The following is a 24,619-nucleotide window of genomic DNA, read 5'->3' as shown; positions in this document are numbered from 1 at the left end:
GCCTTCATCACCCATTTCAAACCAGGCTTGTCTCTTGGCTTGCCACACACCTGTCATCTGGGTTTAGGAGATCGTTGCTTTCTGGACTTGGATCGACTCTTTTCTGGATCGCTTCTTTCTTGGTTTATGCCCTCATTTTGCTGGCATTTATTTTCATGTAACTTTTTAATAAAGGATGCAGTCTCCAGCAGTCTCTTTGTTTTCTTCTGTACCTGTTTCCTCATCTGTGTGAAATGCAGAAATGATTTGCAGACTGTGCTTCCCCGTGTTACTTTGTGGATCAAGCACAGTAATATACGTGAAACCGTGAGCGTCCTTACCGGGTACCTTCAGGCCAGGTTTAGTGTGTTATTCCAGCAGAAAACTGGGTGGTAATCAGATCAACCTCAGGGACTACAGATCAGGCTCTGGAGTTAACATTTGCATTCTGTTGTGGACTGAATTGTTTCCCCCAGAATTGGTATGTTGAAGCCCTAACCCTCAGCGCAGCGGTATTTGAGGTGGGGCCCTTAAGGAGGTAATTAAGGTCCTTAAGTGAGGTCATAAGGATGGAACTCTAATCCAGTAGGACCAGTGTCTTTATAAGAAAAGGAATGAACATCAGGAGTGGGTGTGCAGAGAGAAAAGCCATGAGAGATTACAGCAAGAAGGTGCCTGTCTGCAAGCCAAGGAGAGAGGCTCACTAGAAACCAAACCTCCTGTCGCCTTAGTGGTGGACTTCAGCCTCCAGAACTAGGAGAAAATACATTTCTGTTTTTCAGCCACCCAGCGTGTGGTATTCTGTTTGGGCAGCCCTAGCAGGCTAATGCCGGTTTTGCTTTCAGTGTGTAGGATGTATGAGGCCTCTACGACTGTTGCTTTATGTACAGTGTGCTAATGCCTTGTTTGGGGGCTGTTGTAAGTATTAGGTGAGCAAATAAATGCTTTGAGTCAGTACCTGATATAGTGACTATTCAATAAATCTTTGTTTTTCATAAGCCTTAAAAGTGGCTCTAAGTTTTTTTTAACAGAGGTGTGTCGTTTATGGTTTTATTTCTTATTTAAACACCAAACATTTACATATCAAAGCAATGACAAAAGAAATTATTTCTGGGTAAACTGGGTTGGGATTTTTCTTTTTCTTTTTTCTTTTTTTAATTTTTTGTTTTATGTTTGTTCATTTTTGAAAGACAGAGACAGAGCACAAGCAGGGGTGGGGCGGAGAGAGAGGGGGACACAGAATCCAAAGCAGGCTCCAGGCTCCGAGCTGTCAGCACAAAGCCCAACACGGGGCTCGAACTCACAAACCACGAGATCATGACCTGAGCCAAAGTCGGACATTCAACCGACTGAGCCACCCAGGCGCCTCCTGGGTTGGGATTTTTCTTAACAGCTTTATTCAGATATAATTCATATTCCATAAACTTACGTTTTTAAAGCTTCCATTCCGGTGACTTTTAGTATATTCACAGATATGTACGACCATCACCACAGTCCATTTTAGAAGTTTTATCACCACAAAAAAGAAAACCCCGTACCCTTCAGCTATCCTTCTCCTAACCCCCCCCTACCACCCCAACCCTAAATATGAATGTACTTTCTGCCTCTATAGATTTCCCTATTCTGGATTTTTATATGAATGGAATCATATAATTTGTGGCTTTGGGGCTTACTGGCTGCCTCTGTTATTTCTTTGTTTTTTCCATTCCCCTCTTCCTTTCCTCCTCTCTTCTCTCTTTCCCTTCCTTTGGCACTCCCATTGCGTGTGTTGGTGTGCTTAATGGTCTCCTAGATTTCTCTAAGACTCAGTTCATTGTTTGTTGTTATTTTTCCTGGCTGTTCTTTGGCTTGTGTAACTTCTGTTGCTCTATCTTCAAATTCATTAAGTCTTTTCTTCTGTCAGTTCATATTTATGGTTGAGAACCCTTTTGGTGATGAAATCTTTTTCTTTTTCTTTCTTTTTTTTCTTTTCCTTTTTTTTTTCTTTTTTTTCTTTTAGTGAGAGAGCAAGAATCTCAAGCAGGCTCCATGCTGTAGGGTTCCATCCCACAGCCCTTGGTTGGGATCATGACCAGAGCCAAAATCAAGAGTCAGATGCTCGACCAACTAGGCCACCCGGGTTTAGTGTGTTATTCCAGCAGAAAACTGGGTGGTAATCAAGTCAACCTCAGGGGCTACAGACCAGGCTCTGCAGTTACATTTCAGGTGCCCTGAAATTTTTTATTTCCATTTTTAGTTTTCAACCCCAGAATTCCCACTTGGTTCTTTTTTTAATGTAACTCCTATATTTTTTATTGATAGTCTCTATTTGGTGTGACATTGTCATAATACCTCCCTTTACTGCTTTAATCATGCTGTTAAAAATGTCTTGTGAACATATTTCTAATGGCTCTTTTGAAGTCTTTTTCTGTTCAGTCCAGCACCTGGTCATTCTTCCTGGCGGTTTGTGTTGCCTGTTCTGCTTCAGGGGTCATGCTTTCTCGATTCTTTGCAAGCTTCACAATTTTGGTTGGAAATCAGATATTTAGATAATCTATTGTAGCAGCTTTGAGCACGGTCCCCCTCTCCCAGGGCTTATTGTTTATTTGTTTTTTAGTGATTGCCTGGGTTCTTTTAGTGCCATCTACCCCTCACCCTGCCGTTTTCAACAGTGCCCCGGGGGCACATATTGTTCCACCAACGAATCCAGTCGCATTGTGGCTTCTTTCAAGGAATAATTTTTGAGGTCAGCGTTTGGTACTTGTTCTGACCTCAGGAGAGATCCTCCCCCCGTCTTATTTCCTGTGACCAGGGCAGCCTTTATTTAGGCTGCATCTTCGTTAAATCCGTGAATCTCCCGGCTGCCTTTCGTCACCACCTCCCTCGTTCTTCAGAGCACACGTAGGGTTTGAGCTTCTCCATATTCTTTGGTGTATGAAGTTAGCGCCTCGGGAAGAGGTTAGGAGCTTTTTTAAAGCCCGCCTTTCCCTTTCCTACCCCTTAGCAAAATCTTTTGAGCCAGGGCACTGGCGCTGGGGCTGGGGACAACGGCCGGCTTCTCCCTGAGTGAGTGCCACTCCCACTCCAGAAGCTGGGTGCGAGGGGGCTCAGGGGTGGCGGCAGCCTGTCCCCTCTGGGCCCAGAACCGTTGTGTCCTGGGGCAGAGCGAGGACGATGAGGGCTCCGGTGCGCTCCGTGCCCAGGGTGAAGTCTCCGGCCCACAGATCGGGGCCTTTCAAGGAAGGGAGCTCCCATCTCTCGACTGGCCTGGCGCTTAGCCTCAATGCTGGGCAGCGGGGGGCTGGATGAGAAACACTGCCGCCCTCCTCTGTCTCTCTCTGTCTCTGTCTCTGTCTCTCCCCCCGGGAGAAAGGCCTCAGGAGTGGAGGTGAGACCGCCATGTGCCCAGCTGCAAGCGGTCTGGAGGTCTGGAGACGAATCTCTTCCTTGCTCAGCCTGCTGGGGGGGGGGGCGGGGGGCCCGTCTTGGTTTAGACACCACACACTCTCACTTTTCTTAACCAAATTTTCTAGTCAAGAAAATTGACGAATAGAAGTTCTTCCCTTTGCTGTTTACCATTAGGGCCATTTCCGAGGCTTGAAGTGTTTTGTTTCTGTGTCTATGTTAATGACTTGCATCAGTTTTATTGCAGAGTGGGTCAGTGGATCTCTTTTGCTGTCATTTTATTTTTTTAATTTAATTAATGTAATGTTTGAGAGAGAGCGTGTGTGTGCACACAAGCAGGGAAGGGGCAGAAGGAGAGGGAGAGAGAATCTTAAGCGGGCTCTGGTGGGGGCAGGGGTGGGGGGTGGGCTTGATCTCATGACTGACGCAGAGTGAGATCACCACCTGACTCGAAATCTAGAGGCCTATGCTTAACCGACTGAGTCACCCAGGCACCCCCACCCCCACCCCCACCCGTGCTGTCATCTTCGAAGTTGATCTTTCTGGGTTGGTTTTTTAAGGCTTCTACAGGAGGAAGTACAGGTAGCTTGTTCAGGGAACTTGAGTGAGAAAACAGTGACATGTTTGATAGGCTAACAGAAGAAAGGCTAACGAATCCTGAGGAAGGATAGTGCGGTTGGATGGGAAGACAAAACTAAGGGGTAGAAGTAGCCTGCTTTGCTGTTTGGATTTCTTTATTGGTTTGAGATACTTAAAGGCTTAGACTTCAAATTTTTGAAAACAGTGTCCTTAGAGGATGCAAATGTGTGGATTCTGTTTATTAGCTTGGTGAACAGATAGCTTTATCCCAGTGTTTAGTGTATTATTTTTAAATGGAATACATTTTTTTCTGATTTTAATGTCCTTTTGTGCATAAACACTTTTAGCAAATGCTGCTAGAAGCATTAATAAACCAAATTAGATTTTATTCCATAGAACATTGAAGTCACACACCTGTGGGAAAATATTCTTGCTGAATTGTAAGTTTATACATGACAAGAAAAGTTGATTCGTAGAGCAGCTTTGATTTAGCTGCATTATTATATTCAAAGTTGGTTGTGTATATAGTATAGTGATCTTCGTAATGTTTCACAGAGTGACAGTCACATGTTCTACAGGAGCCATGAGGTTTGTGTGTTAAAAGCACTCAGCTACAACATTGTATTAGCATGATGAATTTAGTTCCTAATTTTTTTTTTTCCTTTCAAAAATTTGGTGCGAGTTTGAACCAAATGACTTCAAATGCAAATTAAGGAGCTGAAGAGGACTTTCTGTTTCCCATCTAGTTCAGAAGCAGGAGAAAAACTCAGGACATTGTTTGTGTATCTGTCTGTCCCTAAAAAGATTTTCCTTTAATCCTTTTCACGGGGAAACCATAAAACAGTGTTTCTCCCCCTATGTCAGTATCTTCCCGTATGAACTATAGTAGGCTATTATTTTCTAAACGTTTATTTCATTTTTAGCATTGGATTTTTATAAATAAGCTCAACACGTACTTGAGTCCTGACGGTGTGCATGAAGGGTACAAACAGTCGTGAGCGTGTCACATTTGAGATTTCAAAGCATAAATGCACAGCAGTTTAAGTGACTGCAAAATAAAGAGTGAAAGCAGTGCGTGTGCTCTGCTGTGATCTAGGACCTAAAGCCGATTATGGAAAGTGTTTAGGATTTGTCTAGGCTTGCAGAAGTAGGGAAGACATCCAGTTGGTTCGAAAGACCTGAGAGCTGGAATATGCATGGTATCTTCTGGGTACTTGAGGCGACTGCACTTCCTAGAAAGGAAGGTTTCTAATAGCGAAAAATGCCACTGGGAAAATAAATTGTGGTGGACCCTGAATGTGAGAAACCAAGGACTTTTGACTGTCTTTTTTGTGTGAGGTTAATGAGAAGCACTGAAGTTTGAAGCAGACAAATGCTGGGTCCAGTAACAGTGTATAAGGGGAATTGAAAACTATACACTCCCGAGCCCAATTTTCTCTCATTTTCTTTGTCCTTTGCTTTAATGGAGGAGTATGAATTGTGTTTCAAATTAAAGATTTTAAAGGCTACAGTTCATAACACAGCACAGGCTTCTCCGTGAAAACCAAAGTGTTAAACAATAAGCACATAGGACAAGCCTGAATTATTCATAGGTAACCGAAGTGTTATGTAATTTGGGCTTTGATGGAATCATGCTGGCTTGAATCCTGGTACTGCCACCCACCATGTGACATTGAACAAATCCTTTAACCTGTGAGGCTCGCTGTTCTCATCTGGGGAGGGAAGCTAGTCTATCAGCCCTCTCAGTATTGTGAGCTTGGAAAGCTTTAGCACACTGTCTGGCAAATAGTAAACGATTCTGATGCTATCCTTGCCGTCACTGATTGTTGTTGATGTCGTTGTGATGAGGAATCATTATCATGTGCTAATTACTATCAATTGTATTGTTTCCATGAAAAATGCATTCTGAATTTTGATCTTGTACTATAGGGACACTCTTCCATCTAGTCCAGAAAGAATCGTTCTCCTGGCCCACCCAAGTTTTAGGGCCTAATGGGGATCTTCAGGTTTTCTCGTTCTTTTTTCTAAGTGTCCTGCCTTGTCACCGAGAGCATGCCAAAAACCCGGGGGGGGGGTCTGGGTGCCACAGAGAAGGTACCATCTGCTGCCAGTTGAGTGTGATAAGCTTTGGATTTATGGGGCACGTGCAGTTTAGGTTTTCGTTTTGTGTTGTTTTCCTACAGATAGGTTTTGTTATTATGCGTTAAGCTGTGGTGTTTCTTGTTCAAAAATTTAGACTTATCTTTGCTTTTCTCAGGTTTAAGCCGTTTTTTCCATTCCAAACCTTGCAAGGATTTGAAGAAGATGAGGAAGAACATATCCATATACAACAGTGGGCACTTACCGAAGGCCGTCTCAAAGTTACATTGTTAGAATGTAGCAGGTATGTTCTTTGTTCCCTCATTGCTACGTTATGGGAAAGTGCGTGAAAATTTATGCAAGCACATTTGTGTTTGTTCCCCCATTGTGTTCATTTATGTATGAACTGTAATTCTTTGACCATGAATTTCATAAAACTAGTCCTTTCCGGCTTGCAAAAAATTTAAACCATATTTTAGAAAGTATTCTAATGGAGAGGATCATTTATTCTTCAGTAAACTTTAGATGCTTGATGCTCTGTTGGCATATTTCTAACTTCCTATTGGAGAGTTGTTATATGTATAACATATATAGTAAATGTTACATAGTATAACATTTTTGAGATTTGTTTGTGATCATTGGAAATACCCTGAAAAGTTGCAAAACCAGACTTAGAAACCCCTGTGATTCTTAAAATTTTAGAGCTGAAAGGCATCTCGGAAATAATCTTGCCCAGCCTCCTTTTTTACTTTCCCAGACCCATAAGTCTTAGCTATGGTCATATCCTGCTTAAACTACTTACTACGCTAACATCCTTACTTTTTTCCTCATGCTGGTTACCCGTGTAACCACCAGAATGAGCTTTTTAAAATGCAAATCTTCCTGTCACTTTTCTACTTCAAATTGTTTAAGGGCTTCCCTGTTACTCTTAGAATATAGACGCAAATCCTCGCTATGGCCCACGTGCCCCTCTTGCCTCTCTAGCTTCTTTTTCCTCCCAGCCCCTCACTCCTAGCGCCTCAGCCACATAGGCCTTTCTCAGGAAGGAGTTTGGCAAATGTTTTCTCTCAAGGGCCACATAGTGAATAGTTTAGGCTTTATGATTCACGTGGTCTGTGTGGCATCTACTCAGCTCGGCCTTGTAATATGAAAGAAATCTTAGATAACAGGTAAACAGATGGACGTGGTATGGCTGTGTCTCCATAAAAGTCTACATAGGAATTTCATAATTTTTGTGTATCATGACCTACTCCTCTTTTGATTTTTTTTTTTCCAATCATTTAAAAATGTAAAAACCGTTGGTAGTTTATAGGCAACACAAAAACAAGCAGGGGGCTGGATTTGGCCCGTGGATCATAGTTCACTATTCCCTGCCATAGATATTTTAAAGAACCAAGCTTCTTGTGTTCACAGCCCACCCTAGTCCAGGCCGATGGCCTTACCCCATGTTCTGCTCCCGGAAACCAGTCTTCCTTGCTGCATTTCTGTGACACTTGTTTGTACTACTTATTGGGTACTTATCACTTCTATTTTTATTTCCAGCCCATAATAAAAACAAGTGCCTGAGTACACAGTTCTGTTTTGTACCCAGTGTATTTGTGTCCTTGCTGATAGGTTAATTTTTAATATACTAGTAGTATGCTAAACTTTGTTTTTTTTTTACCTTGGAATGATTCCGTATTGTACGTCATTATGTCAGAAAGTCTGGTTGCAGAGGATTTTTTTTCATCATAGAAGGACTAAATATGCTGTAGATTTTATGAAAGGGACTGCATCGTGTGGTAAAATGACACGTACATAAAAACACAGCTCTGCACAAGTCTGAGTTTTAAGTGGCTAAACTAATACGGTATGGTAAGCGTGAATATTAAATACCTAATTAAGATTTGGGCTTCTTCTAACGTCTGGAAGGACATTTTTCAAGTGGTCTGTGTCTAAGGAAGTTTTGGCCTGATGTTCCTTTTTTTCTTTCAGTGAATTTTCTTGTACATTTACATTCCTTATAGATTCAGAATCATAACATTGGATTACTTTTTCCCAAATAATCACAGCAACTTTCAAACATTTGAAGAGCAGTTTTGGACAAAATTTCGTGCTTCTTCTGTATCTGCCTACTCATCTACCCATCCCCAGACCTGCAAAGATAGCCTTGAAGAAGATTTATTATTCATTTATTCAACATACATTTGTTTAATATGGTGTAGATGAGGTGTAATAAAGAGATACTGTGCTAGGAATTTTTATGTATATATTTATTTTTAAAGTTTATTTGTTTTGAGAGAGACAGTGCAAGCCAAGGAGGGGCAGAGAGAGTCCTGTAAATTCTCTTTTTTAATGTTTTTATTGTTGAGAGAGAGAGAGGGCAACGCGCCTGCGTGCGGGGGTTGGTCAGGAGAGAGAGAGAATCCCTGACACGGGATTCGAACTCACAAACCAGGAGATTAAGACCTGAGCTGAAGTCAGGAGCCTGATACTTAACTGACTGAGCCACGCTGGCACCCCTGAATTTTATTACTTTAAAAGTTTTAGGTCTCACACTGTAAAGGGAAGTTCTTTTCAAATTATCTGAAATATAGTTTTGAATTTCCCGGGTAAAACGTTGGGGGCAGAAACACAACTTTGTAAAAATTGGTTCTAACACTTTTTGTCAGAGTTTAAAAAAAACAGTCATTCTGAATTTTTTTGGCACTAACGCTGACTTTCAAAGCACAGATGAACTAAATTGCTGTATCCGTAGCACTATTGGAAGACTAAATTATTTCCAATTAGTGTTGCAGTCATATTACGATGTTTTTTAGGTTTATAATTTATTTTATAAATTCCATCTTAAAGGATTTGAGATATTTTGCAAACAAAATATGGGCCCATGTGCATTTAAATAGAAGATAAATTATATCTAAAACAACTGTATAGAGAAGAAAAGCTCAGGTTTCCGGCAGCAAAGGAAACTTGATGGACTACTTAGCTCTTATTTCGTGGTACACTGTGAGTGGTTTTTGGGGGAAAAGAAATTCTGGCACTCAAGTCTAGAGGGATTTGTCATATACATCTTTGTGTTAAGACAATGATGTAATGGATACGTTTTCTTTTCTTTGGCTGGTTTTATCAACCAGTTAGTCACGTTTTAAACAAACTAAGATTATAGTTGGTGAAGGCAAAACTATGAAGTTTTGTTGTGTGAGAGCTCTGTACTCCAAAGTAGTATATTTAGGATAACCTGTCCCTAATTATAGATCGAAGGAGATTCTAATTAAGGTCAGTTCTTCACTGAGTCACACTGAGTCTGTGTTTTGTCAGCAGCTTCTAAAGTGTTGTTTTGGTTTACTGGGTTCCAAAAATACATCATTTAAAATTTTTTCAAGTGTTAACACAAAGAAAACCACAGCAGTTGACATTCTGCTCTATACCAAGAGTCTTCCCTTATTTCCCAATTAACTATTACCAGCATGGATTCATGGATTCCTGTTTCTTTCTTTACTGTCCTTCATTATTTTGGTGCTTAAATTGTCCTCTGTGGCCTCTAGGAGCCCCTCAGACTGACTGCTGTATGCTGCCTATAGCATAATCCTGTCTTTTTTCTTCTTCCTCTTCTTTTCTTTTTTAAGGCCTTTATCACTTTGTGGTATAACAGCTCTTCTAGGTTCATTTTGTTTCTTCTCTGTCACAGTCCTGGAATCAGCTGTTTTTCCAAAGAGCCCTAGTTTCCTTTAGTAGAAAATGATAACTAAAAAATCAAGATCTGGGTGTTGGATGTATTCATTGCTACTCATATATAACCAGAAGCCCCTTTAGCAGACAGTTAGGAAATACATATGTGTGTAGACACTTACACGTATATAATACATACAACACATACGTAATTTAGAAGTCATGAATTCACCCAGTTCTAGTACTTCCAATTCCAGTTCATTCTCACAGGGCTTTCCTTGTATTAGTTCTTACCCCTTTCGTATTTTTGTCCCTTGAGCCCTGGCTCCCAATAACATCAACAATTTACTCATTTGCTTAATTCTTTAATACATCTGAGATAGTTTCAGAATTGCTTTGTCCGTACAAAAAGAGAAAACATACTTACGAAAAAGAATTCAGGATTTATTTGCAGTTCTCCCCTACTTTACCCAAGATTAAGGGCATCTGGTCAAGTACTGTATTCATAAATTAGGTTAGTTTTCCCCCTTCAATGTGTTATGTTATTCATTTGAAATATGGTTGGGCTTATTTTGTTGTTGTTGTTTGCTTTCGGTTTCAGTCTCCCTCCCTCACACCGCTGCCTTTGCATCCTTATTGATTCTCATTTTAATACGTATAGCATTCACATGCTTCCAAAATTCAAAACTATACAAAAACATATACAGATAGTCCTTACTCAGCATGGAACTGTGTTAACCAAAACCTTGCATATCAGAACAGTGGAAAGTGGGGACACTGTTCTCACATGCAGTAACTCAAAGTAAGGACTGCCTGTGTGTATAGTCATTCAGATCTTCTGTATCTTTCCTGATTTTTTTGGTCTAGTTCTATCAATTACTGAGTGAAAAGTGTATTTAAATTTTCAACCATGACTATGAATTTCTCTCTTTTTTCTAGTTTCATTACTGGATGCATATGTCTTCTTGATATATTGACCCTTTTACCATTGTGAAGGGCCCCTTTTTGTCTCACAGTATTTCTTGTCTTGATACTTACTTTGTTTAATATTGATAAACCTGCTACAGTTTTCTTATGTTTATTGTTTGCATGGTTTCTGTTTTTTTCTATAATCTTTTACTTTAAGTTTTTTTGTGTCTTTATATTTAAATATATATTACAGACAGTTCTTTTATGTGTAGTCTGACCATCTCTGCCTTTTCTTTGGAGTATTTAGTTCATTTATGCTTAATGTAATAAGTTGTATTTCGGTCTGTCATTTTGTCCTTTAGTTTTTCTCTCATCTGTTGGTTTGGTTTGTTTCTTTTGGTTTTTTGTTTTTTGGCTTTTTTTTTCTCCTCTGCCCCTTCTTTCTATTTTTCCTGTTTTATGAATCACATATTTTTAGAATTTAGACTTGACGTAGACCTTCAATTGTCAAAAAACACAGTATCTATAGAAAGCACAATAAAGTGAAGCATTATTATGAAAGGAGATATGCTTGTATTAGGGGAGGCAGCTTCAAGGTGACATTTTGATGTCCATGTTGTATAGTAAAATGTTTAGTTCTTCCTTAGAGAAGGCTGTTAACATGGAATTTGAAATTCAGTCTGTTTGAGAAGTTACAACCACAAAGTATTTCTAGCTTGCATTGATTGTCAGTCTTTTCATTTAGGTTAGTATTGTTTGATTCTGTTCACTTGGTTATTTTTTACTCTAGTGTTAACTGGTTTTTGTTTGTTTTAATTTTTAAATATTTGAGAGAGAAAGAGCATGTGAGTGGGGAAGGAGCAGAGAGACAGAGACAAAATCTGAAGTAGGCTCCAGGGTCTGAACTGCCAGCTGCCAGCACAGAGCCTGATGTGGGGCTCGAACTCATGAGCAGTGAGATCATGACCTGAGCCACCCAGGTACGCCAAGTGTTAAAACTGTTTTTTGTTTTTTGGTTTTTTAAAATCTTCCTAGGGCGGCTGGGTGGCTTAGTCAGTTAAGCTTCCTACTTTGGTTCAGGTCATGATCTCATGGTTTGTGGATTCGAGCCTCGTGTCAGGCTCTGTGCTGACAGCTCAGAGTCTGGAGCCTGCTTTGGATTCTCTCTCTCTCTCTCTCTCTCTCTCTCTCTCTCTCTGCCTCTGCCTCTGCCCCACTCATGCTCTCTCTTTCTCTCTCTCAAAATAAAGATTCTCTCTTTAAAAAAAATCTTTCTGAAACAAACAAAGCTAAGTGTTAACTTTATTTCCTGAGTAGTTGATAAATGGATGTTGTTATATTATCTGCATTTACTTGTTTGACATTTTATCTCTTTTAAAAAGGGAAAATGTGTAGCTAAATTTGAAGATACTTTTTGGAACATGACTCTGCAAATACTTATATTATTAGTAGCATTTATTATCTGTAATATATATAGTAGGCACTTTGCATTCATTATTTCCAACTCTCGGATATCTTTACAGGAGTACTGTTATTCTATCTACTTTCTAGATGATTAAGATCTATAGGTTACTTGTCCATCACATCCTGGCTAGAATTGGAATCTAAGTTTGTCTGACTCCAAAATCCCTCATTCTTTCTATTTTCTTCATAACTTAAAAAAAAAAAAAATCTTACCAAGGAAAACTGGTTCTGAAATTCTTCATGTTATGTTAGAAGTATACAAAGTTTGGATTTGAGGGCAAGTCATTATTTTTTAAATGTTACCTTTTCAAGAAGATGGTGGGACAGAATTGTGTACTAATAATGAAGTATCATTTAGATGAAGGCTGAAATCTTTTCCTTCATGGGAGGAGAGATCAGAAGAAATTAGCTCAAATATGAGAATTTAAATTTGTGTAAGTGGCTGTTGAAAAATGGAAAGAATTTCTTGGAACTGTTGCTGAATATGATTCCTAGAGGTCTTTAAAGCTGTATACGTCTGTAACTATAAAGGACTGTGAATTTGACATAACCCCACCAAATGAATCCGATTCCTATAGAGATCTTGAGACTATCCCTGTATTTATTAGCTGCTAACGTTCCTCTAGGGAGAAAAGAAAAAAAATCTTAGTTTCTGTACATTTCTCTAGGGTAGAGTTAAATAATCCTCCCTATAATTAGGTTGCTTTTAACTAGAAGCAGACTTTCCAGAAGATTCCAGATTTGGAATTTATCTGTCCTGTGTTTCTTTTCTTCCCCCACCTCCTCTTCCCTAAGGTTATTGTGTCAGAAAATAGTACTGTTTCTTTTGTAACTGTATATATTTGCTGCTGTTTCATACAGCAAACATAGCTATTTTATTTCCTCTGATGTCTGAATTATAAAGGAATTTAAGAAAATTAAATAGGAACTAGCTGACCTAAAACCGAAACTCTGGTTTCAAAGGCCAAACTCCAGAATGTTTTAAATGTGATGTTGGCTATGCTCTTTACTTATATATGATACCGTCAACAAAACTGAAGTGAACTGTAAAATGAACTGTGGTCAGAAAACAGAATTCAAAAGAAGATCATGTCTTTGAATTTTCCCTCTCTTTGTACCATTATGCCATAACTGTCAATCACTGCTTCTAGTGTTTTTTTTATTTATAGAAAAACATTTTCCCCCTTTTTTCTGTCAAAATTTCTTGAATTCATTAATCTCACATTTATGTGGCCCAGACTTTCACTCACTGTGTGATCTCGGGTAAATTACCCAACTTCTCTGTGCCTCAGTTTTTTAATCTGTAAATTAGGGTAATAATAGTGCCTGTTTCATAGAGTAATTGTGAAAACGGAGTGAAATAATAAATGTAGAAGCTTTTAGCCCTGCCCGGCAGTAATCGTTGGCTGCCACCACTGCTCCCAGTTCTTCTGTCGCTGCTGCCTTCACTTTGTGTCCACACTGCGGTGAATACAGAAAAGTGGGAAGTCCAGTGCCCGAACTCTTGAAACTTGAAATGTAGGTGGGGCTAGCAGACAAATACATAAACAAGCCAACTGCACACGGCTGTCTTACTTGAAAGGAGGCTTAGCGAATAAGTACTATAGAAATTTAGTGCAAGGAGAAAGTATTTTGGAGCTGAAAGTGCTATGGAAAACTTCGTGGATAAGAGGTGTGTCTTCCAAGATGGGCAGACAGACCGGTGGTGGATTTGAGTAGCAGCTAATATGATAATGTAGGCAGTTAGAAAAAGAGCCAATACGACAAAAGTGCGAATTTGTATTTTCAGGACCTGAGTGAAATACAGATGTTTACGTGAAAAATCAGAGCCAGATTCGCTAGCAGAGTAAGTCCAAGGTAGTTATCCTTTAATCAGAGGGCAGTTACGGAAGGTGTCTGTAAGTGACATTAAGAAGTGCTGTGTTAAGAAGATTGCTGTTTATAAGGCAGATTGCAGAGAGAAAGAGGGAGGTTGAAGCCCCAGAGACTAAGTAGTGTTCTAGGTTAAAGGTGATGAGGTACACACTTGAAAGATCTGTATCTGTAGGGACAGAAAGAAAAGCACAAATAGAGTAACTAGGACAGGGTTTCTTGAGTGGCTGAATATGTGGATTCAGGCGGGGGAGGCAAAGGACTGTTAAGGATTATGGTATCATTGACTTTGATTTGGTCATCGAGTATTGATTATTTTTTGGACATCGGAGGTTATAAACAACAAGACATAGCTTCTGCCTTTCAGGACAAGTGGGAGTAATCGATGTGTTTGTTTCAGAGCGTGATGAATGTGACTTTATATATCTTTAGCAGTAGGGCATGGTTAGATTTCCCTGTAGAAAAGTGTCCTGTAAACTTGGAGTTGTAGAAGCAAAACAGGAGAAGAACAAGGACTAGACATTAGATTTGGAAGTCTTTGTCACAGACAGGAGAGTTGAGTTCTAAGTAGGATGGTTTTGTGGGGAAGTGAGGAGGTAGTAAAGGCAGGTAAGCACATATAGGAGGAGGTCAGCTAAGTTTGATTCTTTTCACAACCTGTGAGTTGATATTTGACTCCCTATCAGTGCAAGACTCTTTTCAAATTAAGCTTAATCATTTAAAAAAAAATGGGGGGGGGGGTGCCTGGGTGGCTCAGTCAGTTAAGCGTCTGACTTCAGCTCAGGTCATGATCTCATGGTTTATGAGTTCGAGCCCCACATCAGGCTCTGTGCTGACAGCTCAGAGCCTGGAGCCTGCTGCAGATCCTGTGTCTCCCTTGCTCTCTGCCCCTCCCCCCCCCCCTCTCTCTCTCAAAACTGAATCAACGGTAAAAAAAAAAAATAAAAAAAATTTTTGTTTGTTTTTCACTTTTGCTGTAAAAATGAGGTTCTTACAGAAGGCGATTAGGAATTTTCTTTTGGTCTTGAGTGCTGTAAATTCTTTTTTTTCGATAGGTGGTGTTTGTGTTTATATTTAACATGAGGTTGCAGTATACCTTTGCCTTTAAAAAAAAAATAAACATTTTGAACTTGGAAAGAGCTTTCATAGAGCTAATAATAGTTCTTTCAGGGGACAGAGGGGTCTAAAGGCAGTTTCCTTTGCCATTTTGTTCAGCAATATGGACTCTTCCTTCCCCCTTTCCAAGTAGTATAGTAAAAAGTTTTTGTGCCGTTTATTCCTTATTCAGCATCTATTGAGTGTTCATTTGACTGAAAATATGTATTAGCCAGTGATTGTTACTACTTATTTCTGGTGATTATATAATTTGAATGGAAAGCCTTTGTTTAACTCAAGATTGAATTGTATATGCATAGGGGTGTAGAATGAAAATTGTTTTAGTGTTTTTTAAATGTTCTGCTTAAACGAAAGCAAATGCTTTCTACATTCACCTAACTTGGCTGGTACTTGTGTTTCCAGTAATTTCCAGGAAAATTTCCAGGATTTCTAGGAAATCCTTCCTGGCATTGCTCCAGAAATTTACAAGTTTTTCCAAATCTCAAGAGATACCAGTCAAGAAATCAGGAAAATGGGGGAAAACGTTAAGCTTAACATTCAACATAGAGTCATTACAGATTGAAGGAATCCAGATTACACATCACAAGCAGGCACAGGCAACACTGACGTAGGAACTGTGTCCTGGGGACCAGATACGGAGCTTTAGAGAGGAAACATCATGGTCTAAGCAGGCAGTCTTGGGTGTAGCTTTTGCCTTGTCTTGTAACTGGGAGTGTTCTTGCAAACAAATGTTAATAAATTTGTGTACATACTATACTTTATACAAACTGTAAGAAATAATATCTTTTTTGTTTCAAGAAATAACAAGTTTTCTAAACAAAATAAATCCTTAAATTGACAGTATGACATGTGTTCTGTTAACTTTTCTGGGAGAAACTAAAGTTACTTTGTTAGAGTACTTATGTTTGCCGGCTTTTTCCAATATTTGAATATTGACCATAGGCTACAGTTCTTTGTAAAGTGCTTTAATGGAATAAGACGTGAATGTAGGATGCTCTGACACAATCAGAAATTGATCTAAAATCAGGATTAATAAAAGCTGTATCGTTTCAATGGCAAAACCAGATTCTGGGCAATCAAACTATTTCCATTATTAAAAAGAGAAAGTTATCTGAAGCAAAATGTACCCTAATATCCAACCTGAAAGTGTTTTTGGAAGTACTTTTAACAGTTGGACCAGTTGACAGCAATGCAAAATGAAAGTTTTCTGTGCCTGGAATATTTGTCACAAATCAAAGATCAAGGTTATCAGGGCAATTTGGGGTGCCTGAGTGGCTCAGTCAGTTAAGCATCCAGTTCTTGATCTCAGCTCAGGGTGTGATCTGGCAGTTTGTGAGTTCGAGCCTCACAGCAGGCTCTGCACTGACAGCATGGCTGGAGCCTGCCTCCTGCTTTCTCTTTCCTTCTCTCTCCCTCAAAATAAGTGAATGAATGAATGAATGAATGAATGAATGAATGAATGAATACCTTAAAAAAAAACATTGTCAGGGCAGTTAATGCTTTGTGTACCTTCAAATGTCATTGTTAAGAAAAACTATTAAATGTTAAATATTTGTGGTATTTCAGTATTTGGAATGATTTTCATTTGGAATATATTTTGTTTCAAGGTACCCTTTTAATATTTTCTGTTCTTGAATATCAGGTAAAAATCATGCTTACATTTTATTGAAATACGTAATCTTGTCACAACATATTGACTCATAGTAATGATAAACCAAGTATTTATTACATCTTTTTGAAACAAATGTGTAAAACTTTTAGTGTAACCCTACTGATTTACTATCGTTATGATCACGCGTTATTCTTTTTTTCTTTAATCAGTTTTATTAAGACATAATTCACATACCATACGATCCATCCATGCAGGGTGTACGATTTGTTGTGTTCTAGTACATTCACAGGGTTGTGCAACCGTCATCATGATCCATGATCCGATTTTAGAATATTTTTGTCCCTCCTACAGAAACCCCATACACAGTAGGAGCCAGTCCCCGTTCCCCACTAGTCCTCCTCCCCCGGCCCCAAGTAACCACTAATTTACTTTGTCTCTTCATTTGCCTACTCCAAACATTCCATGTAAATGTGGAATCATGCAGTATATGGTCTTTTGTGACTGGCTTCGTTCACGTAGCATCTTTTCAAGGTTCATGCATATCGGAGCATGTATCATTACTTAATTTCCTCTTATTGCCAAATAATATTTCATTGTGTGTATATGCCACGTTTTATTTACCTCTCCTTAGTTGATGGGCCTGAAGGGTTGTTTTCATGGTTTGATTATTATGAATGATGCTGCTGTGAACATACATGTTAAGTTTTTTTGTTGTTGTTTTTTTTTTAATTTTTTTTTTCAACGTTTATTTATTTTTGGGACAGAGAGAGACAGAGCATGAATGGGGGAGGGGCAGAGAGAGAGGGAGACACAGAATCGGAAACAGGCTCCAGGCTCTGAGCCATCAGCCCAGAGCCCGACGCGGGGCTCGAACTCACGGAGTGCGAGATCGTGACCTGGCTGAAGTCGGACGCTTAACCGACTGCGCCACCCAGGCGCCCCCATACATGTTAAGTTTTTGTGTGAATGTCTGATTTCATTTCCCAGGAATGGAATTATTGGGTCATATGTTAACTTTTTAAGGAGTTGACGAACTGTTTTTCAAAGTGGCTGCACCATTTTACATTCCCTCCAGCAAAGTATAAAGATTCATTTCTCTACATCCTCACCAGTATTTGTTGTCTCCTTTTTTTATTAGCCATCTATGAGTGCGAAGTGGCATTTCTCCGTGGCTATGATTTGCATTTCCCTAGTGGCTAATGCGGTCGAGCCTATTTTCATGTGCTTATTGGCTCTTTGCATATCTTGTTTGGAGAAATGTCCAATTTTAAATTGGGTTATACTAGACCCATATGAGATACACAGTTTGCAGATATTTTCTCCCATTCTGTGAACTGTCTTCTCACTTACTTGGTCATGTCCTTTGAAGTACAAAAATTTTAATTTCATTGAAGTCCCATTTATCTTTTTTTTTTTTTTTTTTTTTTTGTACTTGTGCTTTTGCTGTCCCATCTTAAGAAACCATTGTCCAAATCAAGGTCACAAAGATTTGTTTTTATGTTTTCTTCTCTTACATTTAAGTCCGTAACTCATTTTGAATTAATACGTTTTGTGTTATTTTTTTTAAATGTTAAAAAGGTGTTATGAAAAACATAAAAATAGGAAAAAAGTTCTATGCTTTCAGGGATGGATTCTGAGAATTGCTTTATCATTCCCGAATCCTGAAGATTAGTATCTTTTGGGAATTTGGGAGCATTAGCTGGTGCATAAGCCTTCTCTGCGTGACCAGAAACGCCCATAGGTAGTTGACTCTTTTGAACAGATGGTGGCAGCAGAGCTGCTTTTTATAAACTCAGTATTTTATAATTATGAATCTTCGTGATGTTTTTGGCAGTAGGTTGTTAAGCACCATTAAATATCCTTTTAAGATTAAAAACTATTTAAGTGTAGAGATTTCTTTTCCCATGAGTGTATTCGGACTTTTTAGTTTATGAAGCCGGTTTGTGAGGTATGGACATGATTTGCTCAAAGTCTCCAGCCTTAGGACACAATTTTCTCCTGTTACTCTAATGTGGGTTTTTTGTAAGTTAATTGAAAAAAAATTTTTTAATCTTATTTTTCACACACACACACACACACACACACACACACACACAGAATCCGAATCAGGCTCCAGGCTCTGAGTTGTCAGCACAGAGCCCAACCCGGGGCTCGAACTCACGAGCTGTGAGATCATGACATGAACTGAGGTCGGATGCTTAACTCACTGAGCCACCCAGGTGCCCCTTTTTAAAGTTTATTTTAAGAGAGAGCACGTGCATGCACATGCACGCATAAGCAGGGCAGGGGTGGAGGTGGGGAGTGGGGGAGAGAAATAGAAAGATAGAGAGGGAGGGAGAGAGAATGAATCCCAAGCAGGCTCCGCACTGCCAGCTCAGAGCCTGATGCAGGGCTCGATCTCACAACTGTGAGATCATGACCTGAGGCGAAATCAAGAGTCAGACACTCAACCAACTGAGTGCCCATCTAATGTGTTTTATCTACTTTTAAAAATGATTATCTCACTTCTACCCCCATGATCTTTGTGTAGACATAAAGTAACAGAGTAGCAGTCAAATGTTGATTGATTCTAAAGCTATTCTGAAGCTTACTCCTGAAACACATTGGCAGACTTATGTTCTGCTTTAGAAGATAGGTAATATGGAAGCTAGACATCTGGGTAATATTTTTTTCCTTTAGTGGTAAAACTGCTTTATGTCATCTCAAGATTGGACCTGAGATTTCCTTTTTAGATCTGAATATTAAACAGTAAAATTAGGCGATTCCCTTATTCCTTGACAATTATTTTCAAGTTAATAGAAATAGCAAACACATCATTGAACACTTACTGTTTGCTAGGTGCTGTACTGAATGCTTTGGCATGCGTTGTCTTCTTTTGTTCTCATGACAGCTTTAAGTGGTATTATTTTTGCCCTGAATTTTTCAGAGAAAGCGACGGGTTTTGAGAACGTAAATAATTTGCCTAAAGTCCTGTTAGTAGACGGAGAAGTGTGTGGGTATGTTCATAAGCAACTATGTTGTACTATTTTATGTGTGTGTCATTTTTACAGAGGTGGTATCGTACTGTATGAGTCACTCCCTAACTTGTTTTTTAAATTCAACGGTCAGATTTGAAGGTCTGTAGCTTCTGCTACTATGTATAAATGTCTGGTCAGTTTGTTCACCTTGTGAATATCTGCGATTTTTCTATTTGATCTAGCTGCTGAGAAAAGCTTGTCCTGAATTTCACCTAGTTTTAGCTTTACTTCCCTTTTCCACTAGAGGGTGTGCTAAGTGTTTGACTTAATTTTTTTTTTCTGTTACCAAAATTATAAGTAGTAATGGAGTAACTTGCTACTTCTTGGTATAATCAGAAAGAAAATTTTGTCTCCTAGAACTGGTGTAATAGTCTTCTTGTTTTATTTGTATCCTGCAGGTTACTCATTTTTGGATCCTATGACAGAGAGGCAAATATTCACTGTACGCTGGAGTTGAGCAGTGGTGTTTGGGAAGAAAAACAGAGGAGTTCTATTAAGACGGTAAAGTGGATTTGCATAGTTTTACATCTTCATAAAGTTTGTGTTTTCTAAGTATGCTTTTAATGATGTTTCTCTGTCCCTAGAGTTATGTTTGGTTATGTGCAAATAAGTATGAACAGCTCGTACTTGTCTTGTTGCAGTACACACCGGTGATAAAATGAATCACATCAAACTGTAGCACTCAGATCACTTGTTTGCATAAGAAACCTAGGCTGATTTTACTTCTAGAACCTTCAAATTGTTTCACAGGGATGGAATTAGAATAATTCTAAGCCTCTTAGCAGTAAATTTAGAGCATTCTTTCATTCAATAGATGCTCTACTAGGCACTGTGTGCTGAGGAAACAGTTCAAATTAAGAAAAGACCCTGTTTTGTGGTGCTAATATGGAGTAGAGGTTTGGCAGGATGGTTAGAAGAGGGGAGAGGTGAACTACGTGTTTAGGAAGGAGGTAGAAATGACAATAAATGGGTAGACCGAAGACATGAACAAGGTAATTTCCAGAGATGGACAGATACTATGAAGAAAATGGGGTTGTGACAAAGGAGATTCTTTAGGGAAAACCTCTAAAAAGATGACACTGACACAGGATGTTCATCCATTCAGATAGAATTTCGGGTAAACAGTGAATAATTTTTGTTGTTGTTAAAAGTATTCCCCCAGTTTTTATATGCTAAATCTGACAACCCGACACTGGAGATGGGGCCCGAATCATGAAGAGGAGCAAGCCACGTGGAGTTTGGGGGTTGAGGGAGTGGAAGGCATTTCCAGCAAAGGGAACAGCCCGTGTGTGAAGGCAGGTGGAACACGCTTGGTGTGTGTGAGGACAGAAGCCAGTGTCTCTGGAGCGTGGTACGTGAGGTAAAGAGTCATGCATCATCTTGTAAGGAGTTTGAATTTCCTTATTTTGGTGGGAGAGTTTTCAGATGACAAGTGACGTGATCTTGTGTACATTTTGTACAAAATGTTCTGCTTGTGTAGACCAAGGATTGGAGGAGGATAAGAGTGCACCTAAAGAGAGATCCGTTCGGAGGTGTTTAGGGAAGTGATGTTTACTTTAACCAGGTGGTAGCTGAGGAGATAGAAGAGAGTGGAGTTGATATACTTCTGGTGCATGAAGGACTTAGAGTTCTGGTTTGTTTTTTTATTAAAAAAAAAGTTACCTAAATTGCAAGACTGAAAAGGCTTTTAAAATATTTTAAATGTTAGAATTAAAGATAAACAAAAATAGTGCTTTACTCTCAACACGTTTTAATTGGACGTGTTAGATTCTTTGGGTTCTTAAATGAATAAAAATTGTCACTAGTTATTGGTTAATTTGTTTCTAAAATGAGTTGGTATTTTCTGATATTCTGAATAGCAGTTTTAATAGCAATTATTATGTGCTGCTTGCAATTTGCATAAATCTAGTCTATTAAAGATTTAGAGCATTTATCAAAATGTTGTCTACAGAATTTCTTTATTAAGCCCCTGAAGTTACACAATGGAAACAGAATTCCAGAATGTTATGGCTGTAATCGGGCCAGGGTTGTTGGGGCGGGCGCGTCCCTTCCCTAAGGGAACCACAGCCTTTATTTACGTTTTTTTTTTTTAAGCAGTTTATTTAATTTACTAAGCATATATTGAAATATTATGGGCTTGGTAATAATAAAATTCCAAGAGTGCTGCTTGAAACCCCAAACCTCTCTGGAATTACTTTTAGTGTTTTGAAAGCCAAGATCCATTTAGCACATCAATAGTTTTTTGCAGGAATAAATTATAGTTCTGTTCTTTAAAGGTGTGCTTATATATTTAGTTGTTTCTATTAAATTTAACTTTTGGTGGCAATATAGACAATCCTGTGATTATTTTTTGTAGCCAGTATTTGGGAAAACTATTTCTCTACTACGTCTTCATTATGGTGAAGAAATACTTTTGAACTATGCTACCTAACTTTTATAACAGTAGTAATGGGTTTTGGTTTTCCTAGAATAATGTTATTCTTTGTAGCATTTTAAAAAATAGTCACAGTTCTCAATTTTTTAAATAGATCTATAAGCATATTTTCATGCTCTTGAAGAATGTGGCTTTCAGTGGTAATGTGATATTCTTTGGACGTTCTTTTGACCTTAAATTGTTTCTCATTTCTTTCTGTAATAACTGTTGAGAATGTCCTTACATAAAAATTGAGTAGTATGAAATCCTTTTGGAATAACTAGAGTGATTTTGGTCAGGGTGGGAAAATAGGGAGGAGTAAATCTGGAAGAGGAGGATGGGCCACAGAGTGTGAATTTATGAAAGTGGTAGGGAGCTATTGAAGATTCTGAGCCTGGGAATTACATGGTCAAAATAGTGGTTTTGAAGAAAGTCTCCCATTTCTTTGATGGTTGTTCATACCCTAGCTTTCTTCTAAGTTACATCTCAAACAATGTGAAGCAACTCCTCAGAGGAATAAAATAACCAGTTCTGAATTACATGACTACATGGAAAAGCATTATTGTTTTGCACAGGTATGAAATGGTCATAATTTGCCATTGCTGTTGGCATTTTCAGTTTCCTTTATTATATTTGCAAAGATATGAGATTAGACATCTTTAATATTTTACAGCAAAGGTTAATGAGACTTTAATCTTGAGTTATAATTTTAGGTCTCTATATATGTCATAGGTAGTTTTGGAGAAAGAATTCCAGGTTACTAATTACATCTGGTGTTGAAAGTGTCAGCAGCAGTTAAGTGTCTCCAGGCATTACATTACATATGTCTGAATTTAATAACTCTGGGGAGGAGAATTTATTGTGTTCTTCATAAAACATTGCAGAAATAGGATTAGATAATTGGCAATATATTGCAAATTGGGATAGAGAAAAGAATATCAGTAAAAAATAAGTATGTGAAAGTATTTGATGAGTTTGGAAGCTATTTTTGTATAAGTACAGTTTTCAGGTTTAAATTAGTTAAAAAAATTTTTTTTAACATTTTTTCATTATTTTTGAGAGACAGAGACAACGAGAGCAAGGGAAGGACGGAGAGAGAGGGAGACACAAAATCCCAAGCAGGCTCCAGGCTCCGAGCCGTCAGCACAGAGCCTGACGCGGAGCTTGAACTCAACGAACCGTGAGGTCATGACCTGAGCCGAAGTCAGACGCTTAACCAACTGAGCCACCCACGTACCCCTAAATTCGTTTTTTAAATGTTGAAATGGGTTCAGTGAAGTGATCCAGTAGTTTGAGTGAAAATGTAGAAAGAAAGAAAAACTAATTCTTTCCATATTTTAAACGTGTCTGTGAGTCTTTAAAGCATTATATGTACCTTATCATGTTGCTGATAGTGGCAGATCATTAATAATAATGCTACACGAATTCTTTAGATTTGTAGTGTTTGCACAAGTGTTGGGAGGTACAGATGAACAGTTTTAATGTGTTAGCTGCAAGTATTAGCGAAAGCAAATGAATAGTGGCTTAAGCAAGAACAAGACTTGCCTCGTGTGCCAGGCTGTAAGAACAGAGCCCAGCTCTTACCTGGCTTCCTCCCCCATCAGGCTTAGCGTGGGATTTTTGTCCTCATGGCTGTAAGATGTCTAGTGCACCCCTAGGGATCCACCCTTCAAGGAAAAGGGTGAGGCCTAAAGCCTGCCGAAGGTACGTATCAGCCACGTTTTGCCCTTTTTAAATGCTTTCCTGGAAGCTCCTCCCAAGGACTTCCACTTAAATCTCATTGCTAGAACTGAGTCACGTGTTGTCCCCAGCAGCAGGGAAGTATGGCCAATCATTGTTTTTTAGACTTTTAGAAGTAGAAGTCCAGAGTAAAGGGTTATGAATGTATTTTATGTGCCCAGTCCATAGTCTTACCATAAAAAAATATTCACATCTGTCTGAGGACTTTTTTTTTAAGGGAGTTTTTCTTATATTGGGATAGAAGTACATAATTAAAAAGAATATGGGTTTCTTCCTGTTTTGATAGGGGCAGGGAATTAGAAAAGAATCTCCTGGGTCCCTGAAGGTACAATAGGATGGACAGAAGAGAGATATTGGAATGGTCACGTGTTCAGCATAAATAGAAGCACTTCATGTCTTACGTGGCTCAATATGCAGGTAACAGGGAACTGCGGTTGAAGGCATTAGGAGATGTCATGATATTTTAGATCTGCCTGAAAAATAAGAAGGAAGAAGTCCCTAAAGAGCATTCAGCTGACAGTTGGGGAGAATCCGTAAATGATCATTTGGAACTCTTAATCACAGTGAGTATGTTCCCTTCGGAGCAATGTGGTGTCAACGGGCAGCTTGTATTAGGTGGCTGCTGTGAGGAGGGCCTTAGACCGGGTCAGCCACACCCCAGGTTATGAAAGAGGATTTCGCCTCCTAGATTCTAGGCTTTCTCTCTCTGTTTGACTTGGGTGGTACCTTTCCTCTGCTCCACTGCTACTTCCCAATCAAAACCTCATTTTTTTAAAGGATCTGATTTTGAAAGATCGGTCATATCAG

The 24,619-nt window shown here is 38.9% G+C and overlaps 1 protein-coding gene across 1 annotated transcript in view; it reads left to right on the top strand.

Moving 5' to 3' along the window:
* Positions 1-24,619, top strand: part of PDZD8 (PDZ domain containing 8) — a 70,912-nt gene that overhangs the window by 18,692 nt on the left and 27,601 nt on the right. The window contains exons 2-3 of the mRNA XM_043597667.1: positions 6,200-6,325; positions 20,058-20,160. Of these exons, the coding sequence (XP_043453602.1) occupies positions 6,200-6,325; positions 20,058-20,160 (229 nt within the window). The remainder of the gene's footprint in view (positions 1-6,199; positions 6,326-20,057; positions 20,161-24,619) is intronic.

The sequence above is a fragment of the Prionailurus bengalensis genome, chromosome D2 (assembly GCF_016509475.1).
Source record: "Prionailurus bengalensis isolate Pbe53 chromosome D2, Fcat_Pben_1.1_paternal_pri, whole genome shotgun sequence".
In the NCBI taxonomy this organism is placed as follows: domain Eukaryota; kingdom Metazoa; phylum Chordata; class Mammalia; order Carnivora; family Felidae; genus Prionailurus; species Prionailurus bengalensis.
Note: the sequence above shows the minus strand (reverse complement) of the source record. Positions and strands in the feature narration are given on the sequence as shown.